This window comes from Bactrocera dorsalis, chromosome 1, assembly GCF_023373825.1.
Source record: "Bactrocera dorsalis isolate Fly_Bdor chromosome 1, ASM2337382v1, whole genome shotgun sequence".
Classification (NCBI taxonomy): Eukaryota; Metazoa; Arthropoda; class Insecta; order Diptera; family Tephritidae; genus Bactrocera; species Bactrocera dorsalis.
Genome location: NC_064303.1, coordinates 100,095,391 through 100,106,386, shown reverse-complemented (window position 1 = coordinate 100,106,386; position 10,996 = coordinate 100,095,391). Strand labels below are relative to the sequence as shown.

Below are 10,996 nucleotides of genomic sequence, written 5' to 3'. Positions count from 1 at the left end.
TGGCCATATAAAGAAGCACAAGTTCGGTATGGTATTCGTGTGTCAGAGAGAGAAGCGAAGTTCTTCAACATATCACTGATTTGAGTCCACGCCCCGACGGAAGAGAATGACGATGTGGCCAAAGATGCCTTCTATAAATGCTTGAATCGCACCTATGAGAGCTGCCCTCGCCACGATGTCAAAATCGTGCTTGGTGACTTTAACGCCAGGGCTGACAAAATGGCATCTTTGACACAAGGGTCGTTATATTAGTCTTGTTGCGTCAAGCGACAAAATATAATTTAAACCTAAAACTAAAATTAAGAGAAATGAATTATAAAAAATTATAAATATTGAATTAAATTAGTATTGTATACTTACCCTAATAATGTTATATATACTTACCTTAATCTATTACTATAAGTTAACAAAATGAACTACTCACCTCTTTTTGTACATACCTGTATACTTCCATTCCAACTGTTTTTTCCCGTTAGCTTTAAGATTTAGGCTAAGTCATTTAGTTGCTAAAATAAAGAACTGAATTGTTATTTGACCGCAATAGAGAACGCACGCGTTTCCCTTTTTATCGCAAATTTTTCGTATTTTCCGCAAGTTTGATTAACTGGTACAGGCAATTGGTTAAGTTTTTGAGTGAATAATTTAAAAAATATAACAACACGCATCCCGGCAGAATTCTAATTTCTCAAAAAGGCTTGAGAATTTTCATGGCGCCCGAGCAGGGACCAATGCGTGTTTAAAAAAAAAAATAATAAAACAAAAAACAAAAGTTAACTTAAGATTTACACTCAGTGAAATAATAATAGTGCAAAAATTCTTTTCGAAACCAATTGCCAATTGTACCCTTTTCGGTGTTCGGTTTTCGGAATACGGTGTTCACGGTTGTGAATGTGAAAAAACAACTAATTCTAAAAACAAAAAATAACACAAAAAAAAAAAAAAAATATTATACAAAGGATTAAAAATCCAAATATACAACATATATTGTACATACATATAGTTGAAGTGCGTGCAGTGAAGACTTCCAAACACACAAAAAATATATACCGACATATCGATATATGTATAAAGTGCGTGCGTGAAAGTAGAACCTAGAAAAAAGAATAAATAAAAAAGAATAAATACATACAGATATACATACATACGTGAAGACCAGTGAAAACCTATAAAAAATTTTATACATACAGTGCAAGTGCAGTGCTAAAATACTTACCCGCATACTTACCTAAGCTTAAAAAAAAAAAAATCGCCAAAGAAGAAAAGGGAAGTATTGTGGAGTGTGTGCGTATACGTGTACATAGAATTCACAAAAAAAAGAAATAAAGTAAAAGGAGGTACTTGATAAGTGCGAAAAGTGATCTACTTGTGCGGTACAGTGGTGAGCACAAATAAAGGCACAAACGTTTTTGGCCTAAAAAATAAAAAATAAAAAAAAAAAAAAAATAATAATAAATACAAATTTTTGTTTTAAATTTATGCTACAGTTTCTAAAAAAAAAAAAAAAAACCCCGTTGCTTAAAGTGCCGCAATATTGAACAACCGGTAAAGCCTAAAAACCGGTAGAAACCAAAGTGCCGGTAAAAAAAAAGACAACCGTTTCCATTGCTATCCGTTAAAATCATCACATCGCTGTTCCCATCCCGTCGCTGTTGATATTCAGCCGCTGCTGTCGTCGCTCCGCTGCTGCCATCACGTCGCTGCTGCTGTCGTCGCTCCGCTGCTGCCATCACGTCGCTGCTTCTGTCGCCGCTCCGCTGCTGCCATCACTGCCAGTATTGGTACCAATCCGCTGCTCCTCCAATTTCGCTGCTCCTATAATTCCGCTGGTGCCATCACTTCGTTGCTGCCGTCTATCCGCTGCTGCTTAAGTCGTCGTGGGAATGAGCTGCCGCTGTATCCTGTGCCAGAGGGACGTAAGCGCCGGCAAACAGCCGACGCACCAGGTAACGAGTGCGAATTATTGAAAGTGGTGCAAACAAAAAACAATAATAATAAAACTGCAAACGCACACTTTCAGTTTTTGGCTCTCCCTTTTCACATTACACGCCTATTTACACATATATTATATATTATATATATACGTATTATATACTATACATATATTGAAGTGAATGTGAAGGGATTTTGGGATTGCGGATTTGCTTACATTAAGGTGCGACCTTTTTGTAAATTGCATAATTTTAAAATTTTAATTCGGTCAGTTTTTTCGCATATTATCTCGTGTTTTCGCAAATTTAATCCTTGGACAATATTTTTTCGCGTTAAATTTTCGACTGTGCTAGTGCTCATTTTGCATAACTCATCGGTTTGGCTTTCATATACTTGGGAATCGATATTATTTTTTCTCGTTTTCGCAATCGATTCCAAATATATTTGTTGCCAACCTTATTGCTATTGGTTTGGCTTTCGTATATTTGGGAATCGATATATATATTTTTTTTCGCTTTCGGTATCGATTCTTAATACATCTGTTGCCAACCGTTGTAGTTTTTTTGTTTTTTCGAAAATTTAATTTAAACAAGCAAAATGAGCAAGCCAAAGCCAACTATCGCCAACCTCTCTCCAAGTAAGGAGTTAATCGACTTAAAGTCATTGAAGCGTCAAAGGACGGTGGCAAAAAATAGTATTTTGCGAATAAAGACGGGCCTTTTAGAAAAAACCATGTCGTTAGATCCAATTGAATTGGAATGTCGGCTCGACATATTAAATTCACATAGCGAAAAGCTAATGAAATGCCAATCTAAAATTGAAGAGATTGATGAAGACGACATGGCCCGAGGGGAGTTAGAGGACATAATTGTTGAAACGAAATCAATAATTAAAAATATTTTAGCCAAAAACCGAACGTCAATTGCCGAAACATCTTTCGTAGCTTCTCACAGCTCAAGGCTCCCTAAAATGAATTTGCATATATTCAAGGGAGAATATTCAGAATTTAAAAATTTTATGAGTTTGTTTGAGAGCTTGGTTCATAATGATCCAAATATCCCAGATATAGAAAAATTTAACCATTTGGTAAATTGTCTATCTGGAGAGGCTCTGGGAACAGTTAAAGCGTTTCAGATGTCGGATGAAAATTATCCGAAAGCGTTGGCAAGCCTAAAAAGGTCTATGATAACAAATGCTTAATATTTTTCAATACAATATCTAAACTTTTTGAGCTGCCAACCATCCCAAAGCCATCCGCGCCTTCATTGCGATCAATGATTGATGAAGTGTCTGCTGTTTATGACTCTTTGCTATCTCTGGGCGATGAGAAGCAAATAACAAACGCCATTATAATACATATAGTTATGACAAAGGTTGACCCTGCCACCCGATCCAAGTGGGAAGACCAACTTGACTACGATCACTTACCATTATGGAAGGATTGCGAAGCAACTCTAAATAGAAGGTTTCAGCAGTTAGCAGCGGAAGGAGCATCTTGTTCGAGGACGAAATCCGGAGCCACAACCAGCATGAGCCACATGAAGCAGCCACACATGGATAGGACTAAATCAGCTTTAGTTGCTGCAGAGGCAAAGCAGCCAACTTGTCAAAAATGCAAGTCAAAGGAACATCCGTTAACTGCCTGCCCCACTTTCAAGGCGCTTCCGGTACAACAGAGGTTTGAGTTTGTGAAATCGGTGCCCTTATGCATAAATTGCTTGCGTAAGGGGCATACTGTGTCCAAGTGTAGAGCGGATCGATGTCGTGTATGCAATCGATCGCATCACACATTGTTACACCAGTACCCGATTTCCTTCCCCGCTGCATCTCATCCGCAACCATCAACCACACATGCCATGCATACAGCGAGTATGCCGGATCGGGTAATGTTGGCGACAGCTGTTATTCAAGTGAGGACCAGTTACGGCGGATACCTACCTGCGAGAGCGTTACTGGACTCAGGCTCCCAAGTCAACTTTATGACGGAGGGCTTGGCACAAAAGTTGCGGATTCGTCGCCAACACAAAACGTTGAATATAATAGGAATTGGAAATTCCAACACGAAAGTGGGGACAAAACTAAGCGCGTTTGTTAAGTCGCGGGTAAATAATTACGAATTTTCGGCAGAATTCTGGATAATGCGTTGCATTTCGGCTAATCATCCAGACCATAACATAAATGTTAATGGCTGGAAAATTCCGCGCAATATTAAATTGGCGGATCCAGAATTCCATAAATCAAAAAAGATTGATATCTTATTGGGTGCAGAAACCTTTTTCGAACTGTTAGCGGTTGGCCAAATTAAAAGTGGCCCTAATCAACCAACGCTACAGAAAACCCTTTTAGGGTGGGTTGTGTCTGGCAAATATGCTAGCAATCTAAGTCCTCCTCCTTCTGCAACTAGCACATTATGCCAATCTGAAGATGACTTAACGTCAATTAATTCGGTGGTCCAAAAATTTTGGGCGTTAGAAGAATTACCTTCAGAATCAAATGGCATTAAATTCACACCAGAGCAACAAGAGTGTGAAAAATTTTTCGTAAATACAACTCAAGTATTGCCTTCAGGACGGCTTCAAGTCAGAATGCCTTTTAAAGCTGACCGTAAGTTACTCGGTCACTCCTATGAAACCGCAGTTCGGCGGTTTCAGGCCCTGGAGAGAAGGACATTAAAAGATCCAGAACTTCGTAAAATGTATCTGGACTTTATGAATGAATATAGAGCCTTGGGTCACATGAGCCCAACGAACAATAAGATCCCGAGTGAGCCACACTACTTCATTCCGCATCAATGCGTTTTAAGGCCCGAGAGCACAACAACCAAATTACGTGTTGTATTTGATGCTTCGAGTCGATCTTCAACTCAATTAGCGTTGAATGAACTTTTGATGGTAGGTCCAACCATCCAAGAAGAGTTATACTCAACTCTTCTTCGTTTTCGCTTACATAAGTATGCACTAACAGCGGACATTACTAAAATGTACCGCCAAATAATTATGCACGAAGAAGACAGAAATTGTCAACTTATTGTGTGGAGAGAGCATCCTTCTGAGCAAATTCAAATTTTTCGTCTTAACACCGTAACATACGGCACTGCGCCTGCTCCATTTCTCGCAACACGGTGTTTGCAAATGCTCAGTGATGCCAATACAATGAAATACCCACTCGGTTCATTGGCCATTAAAAGAGACTTTTATGTTGATGACTTATTAACAGGATCTGAAAATTTTGAGTCTCTAGATCTTATAAGAAGTGAAGTAATTAAAATATTAAACTCGGCAGGATTCACTTTAACAAAGTGGTTTTCGAACCACCCTAAATTTTTCGACAGTGATTGCACTGAAAAGTCATTAAGTTTCAATGACAAAAATTCTACTAAAACACTAGGAATCCATTGGTTGCCGAAAGAGGATTTGTTTCGATTTGTTTTGGATGCCAACTTTAATGATCTGCGAGCCACTAAACGAAACATATTGTCAGTTTCTGCTCGCCTTTTCGATCCTCTTGGATTATTAGCCCCACTAGTTACCAAAGCAAAAATCTTATTGCAAGAGCTTTGGATTCAAAAACTAGATTGGGATGAGTCGATTCCATTGCGCCTCAACACTAGCTGGCAGAATTTCAAAGCCAACCTACTGCAGCTCTCGTCAATTAGCATTCCTCGGTATGTAAACTTAGAGTCGACTGCTACATGCCAAATCCATGGCTTCTCCGACGCTTCAATAAGAGCGTACGGATGCTGCATATACATACGAAGCCAATCTGCTAGTGGTGTCAAATGTACGCTGCTTACTGCAAAGTCTAGAGTGGCTCCGCTGAAGACCAAATCTCTTCCGCGTCTCGAGCTCTCGGCAGCACATCTTCTTGCCAAATTATGGTCACGAGTTGCACCAATGTTGAGTCGACGATTCGAGAAAATTACATTTTGGACAGACTCTGAAATTGTATTGCACTGGGTAAAGACGCATCCATCTTCATTACAAACCTTTGTCGCAAATAGAGTGTCCGAAATCCAAGAATTGACTGACAATGTAGAGTGGCGACATGTGCCAACGAAACAAAATCCTGCGGATCAAGTGTCTCGGGGTTGTAACGTGGACGAATTGAATAATTCAATATGGTTTGGCGGTCCACAGTTCCTCCTAGAAGACCCTGCATTATGGCCAATTAATAACCACTTCCAGCTCTCACCAGAAGACGAAGCATTAGAGAAGAAGAAAGTTACATTTACATTAATTTCGACTGCTGAGAAAAATTCAATATTGGACCTCATTGAAAAATTCTCTTCTCATAAAAAATTGCTTCGTGTGGTCGCATATATATTACGATGGATCAGACGACCACCAAAATCCTCCAGGGGACAAAATTTGACTTCAGAAGAGCTAAACTTGAGTTTCTTGAAAATTGTCCAGGTGACTCAACATTCCGAGTTTGCGAGCGAAATCCAAAAACTGACGAAAGGCACGACGCTACCCGCAAACTTGCAAAAACTCAACCCGTTTTTGCATGAGTACTCGGATATGTCGCTGTCATTCAAATTAATCCGAGTAGGAGGTCGCCTATTAAATGCACCTCTCCCATACGATGCCAAATTCCCATTATTACTGAATAAAAATTCGCATTTCGTTATCACTTACTTACGGTTCCTGCACATTCGAAATCACCACGCTGGGGCAAAAGCGTTGGTTGCGCTTCTTCGAGAACGCATATGGCTAATTAATGCCAGAGAAGCTTGCAGTAGAACCGTAAGAAATTGTACACACTGCTTTCATTACAAGCCGAAGTTGCAAACCCAAATTATGGGAAATTTGCCAGTTGAAAGACTTCGAGCGTTACGACCCTTTCTGATATGTGGCGTAGATTTTTGTGGTCCCATATATACAACGTTAAAAATACGTGGTCGACCACCCGTAAAGACTTATATAGCAGTTTTCGTTTGCTTCACTTCAAAAGCAGTACATTTAGAACTAGTCTCGGACCTGTCTACTAATTCATTTATTTTCGCCCTTAAAAGGTTCATTGGTCGCCGAGGGATGCCACAGAAAGTATTCAGCGACAACGCAACCAACTTTGTCGGCGCCGACCGCAAGCTGCGCGAGCTGAAGGAGGCGTTCCTAGCGCAAGCGCCAGAACTAATGGGGTTCGCAGCCGAAGAAGGATTCAGCTTCGGCTTTATACCACCCAGGGCGCCGCACTTCGGCGGATTATGGGAGGCGGCCGTGAAGTCCGCCAAGCATCTGCTCGTCCGCGCACTCGGCAACGCTCTACTCACGACGGAGGAGCTATCAACACTACTGGCCGAAGTGGAAGCCATTTTGAACTCTCGTCCCCTAGCACCGTTGGGACAGGACCCCAACGACGGAGAAGCACTAACTCCAGCGCACCTTTTAATCGGTTGCCCTCTGCGAGCGCTGCCACCAGCACAAGTGCCAACGGACCCAATTCGTTGCTGCGAGAGATGGCAACTTGTTTGCTGTCTCAAGCAACAGTTTTGGCGACAGTGGTCCAAAACCTACATGACGGGCCTTCAGGAACGCAACAAATGGCTGCACCCCAAACGCAACCTGCAGCCAGGCGATCTCGTCCTCGTCCACGAGGACAACGTGCCGCCACAGCAGTGGGTACTCGGACGCGTCGTCGCCGCCGTCGAAGGGCAAGACGGCAAGGTGCGAGTCGCGGAAGTCGCAACCAAGACGGGCACGATTAAGCGCCCCATCCACAAACTGGCTGTCCTTCCACTGGATATTGAAGGAATCTGATCCTGTCAAGGTGGCCGGTGTTGCGTCAAGCGACAAAATATAATTTAAACCTAAAACTAAAATTAAGAGAAATGAATTATAAAAAATTATAAATATTGAATTAAATTAGTATTGTATACTTACCCTAATAATGTTATATATACTTACCTTAATCTATTACTATAAGTTAACAAAATGAACTACTCACCTCTTTTTGTACATACCTGTATACTTCCATTCCAACTGTTTTTTCCCGTTAGCTTTAAGATTTAGGCTAAGTCATTTAGTTGCTAAAATAAAGAACTGAATTGTTATTTGACCGCAATAGAGAACGCACGCGTTTCCCTTTTTATCGCAAATTTTTCGTATTTTCCGCAAGTTTGATTAACTGGTACAGGCAACTGGTTAAGTTTTTGAGTGAATAATTTAAAAAATATAACAACACGCATCCCGGCATAATTCTAATTTCTCAAAAAGGCTTGAGAATTTTCAAGTCTCTTTAGAAATAGGTAGACGGTAGATTTAATAAATGCCGGAAGGCGGCCGCATATATTCTGGGATCCAGTCTGCAAAGACATTCCGAAAAGCGAAATAGCCGATGAGATTTTCAAAAGTTCCATCAGCTTAACTAACGAACCAGCTCAGGATATACGCAAGTCACTCGTTAAAAACGATAAATACTGCAGAACAGTTGTTGGTCTAGTCAAAAGGTAACAAATTACTGTTCGAACTTATTTAGAACTCGACCTAGATATCTAGGAGCTTCGAAGTTCAAGAAACTGTTTGAAATATCACAATTAGATATCAAGTCTCTCCCAAACTTCGCAAAACGGGCTGACGTTCTGCGCAACGTAAATTCTAGCTCGTATTAAACACTTTAGGCTTCTCTTTTAACTACAATTTTAAGCTGACCCTTGACCATCCTACACACGCCACAATCATATTATAGCAAACATGATGCCGCCTCTGCACATGATTTTCAAACGCTCATACACTAAATTGCAGCATGTACATAGGACACACGAGAAGCCGGCCGAAACTGGCTTGTTGCGATCCCGAGCTTTGACTTTCAAAACAAGAAATTGCACCTGGTAAGCACCGTTGTACGCACGCTCATTAGAGTGAACAACATGTTAATGCCGTTATGTTTCAATAAATTACGATTGCGCCAACAAGCGAAATTGCCAACACCACCCGCACCCCGCACGCACAGCAATTCAGCTAAGAACTGTACACTACTACCCAAATTGGATATGGTATGAAATGTTGCTTGTGCGCCATGTGCGAGTATGTGGGTATGTGGGTCTGGAGCGGGGTTCTGACACTCTTGATTAGAGGCGAACTGCAACACAGCTGCCATGGGAGGGCAAGCAGAGCGGATAGAAGTAGAGTTTGCATGTTGTTGGCATAATTAAAGCCGTTACCGATGCTGGCAGCGAGCGAGCACTGTTTCACCAGCAGCTGAGCAATGTCAGCTTGTGAGCCAATAAAAGGCAACTACGTGTGTAAGTGCCTTGCCGTAAGTGCAGAGCAATGCACTTGCTAGCAGATAGACGGCATATTAACAAGCAGTGCGGTTACTTGCCGCTTTCCCCTCACGCCGCTTGCAATCAAACCATTTTCTTTGCATTTCGCTAATTTTGTTTCTGCCATCGAGCTGACAAGTAGCTATGCCTTTCACCACTTACAAACGTGCCTACAACTACTACTGTGCCTACATGGGTATGTGCATGCGTCAGTATGTGTGTGTGTGCCAAATGTGGGCTTAGTTCTGCCAATATTTTCATTTTATTTCTCTGCTCTGCACTTATTCTCACATAAGGTGACCTTTTCTCATTTCTTTTCGACACAAATTTATACCTTTTCCCCACGGTTGCCCACTTTGGCGATAACACGTAAACGCAGTGGCACCCCTCTACACCCATATGCCGTGAATTTGTGCATTTAGGTCATAGGAAAGCTGTTTTCGATGTATTTATTGGACTGTGATAAGCTTATGCTGCAACTGCAGGCAATGAAAGTGGCGCTGGGATGTGTGCAGCATTTTGGACCAATGAAGCGAATTCACTTGAAGCAGTAAGACATTCGACTGAAGGAAGGTATCTTTAGACCTTTGATTAATGTTACATGCATGTATTAGGGTGTGCCAAAAACAAAAGTTTCTTTGGTTGTTAAATAGTTATAAATTTTCGAATAAGTTACGCGTTTATGAGATATTCGTCAACAAGCATCAATGCATATTAGGGTGGGTCAAGAAATAATTTTTTTTTTACTTGGTGGTCTTAAAAATGGTTTTAATTTTTCGTTTAAATTAATCGTTTGCGAGATATTCAAACATCAAGGCTTGTTAGGGTGGGTCAAAAAACATTTTTTTTTTGTGTTTGGAACTCTGTAAACTTGGTTGATGGACACTTCTAAGAAAGGTTCTCCAAATATGAACTGTAAATCGTAACGGCCAGATCCCCCGCCTAACGGTTTTATATTTTTTTCTCAATTATCAGATAGAAAAATTTGTATTTCGCTTCCAACTACTTTGAAAAATATTTTATTTGATGATATTCAAAAAAGTCTAGAACAATTTTTACGTAGAATAAGAACCAATTTTTCATAGTACTCGAAACTGTGTTTTTGAAGTCAGTTGGCAAGACTTCTCAAGAACTACTCAACTTATATTCATTAAAAATTTACTTAGGTCTTTGTGGTACAATTCTTAAAGATTTAGATGAAATATCTTTTTCGACTACAACTATTTAAAAAAGAAATTTCAAGAAAATTTCGCAGACATTTCCACATTTTTGTAGAAATATCTGCCAAAAATCCAATTTTCAATTTGTTTCTTTTGTCAAAGTTCTAAGTTGAGGTTTTAACTAAAAAACGTATTTTTCGCTTTAGGTAATTATGTAAGGAGTTAACCTGCTAACGCGGGCGCATCTCCGAGGGGACAACAAATTATTATTTCCAAAATTTTCAGAATTTCTTTGTTAATAGCGTATGTTTGCAACAATAAAAAACTCTAATAAAATATTTAACTTTTATATGACAAAAAATTTGATGAAAAAAAGCTTTTTACCCGAGGTAACCCAATAAGAGGTTACCTTAATATTTTGGAAATACTAATGCAGCCTTGTAAATTCATCAACCGAATTTAAAAATTTAAAGAGCTTGTAAAGTGGTCCTATAGTAAATATACTTCGGTAAGTTCGTAGTGGTTCTGTCTGGCCGTCCGTCCGTCCGTGCAAGCTGTAATTTGAGTAAAAATTAAGATATTTTGATGATATATTCCTTGAAAACAAAGTAAAGACGAATTCTTAGAAAAGCGCATTCGGACC

At 40.0% G+C, this 10,996-nt stretch overlaps 1 protein-coding gene across 1 annotated transcript; it reads left to right on the top strand.

Annotated features, from left to right (window-relative positions):
• Positions 1-253: 253 nt before the first annotated feature.
• On the top strand, positions 254-8,056 carry LOC125778440 (uncharacterized). The gene is made up of 2 exons (XM_049456032.1): positions 254-1,943; positions 6,944-8,056. Exon 2 carries the CDS (start codon positions 6,963-6,965, stop codon positions 7,686-7,688), a length of 726 nt encoding a protein of 241 aa, XP_049311989.1. The 5' UTR covers positions 254-1,943; positions 6,944-6,962; the 3' UTR covers positions 7,689-8,056.
• The last annotated feature ends 2,940 nt before the right edge of the window (positions 8,057-10,996 follow it).

Excerpts from the sequence above, each read along its gene's own strand:
- LOC125778440 (XM_049456032.1), top strand. The coding sequence starts at position 6,963 with ATGCCACAGAAAGTATTCAGCGACAACGCAACCAACTTTGTCGGCGCC.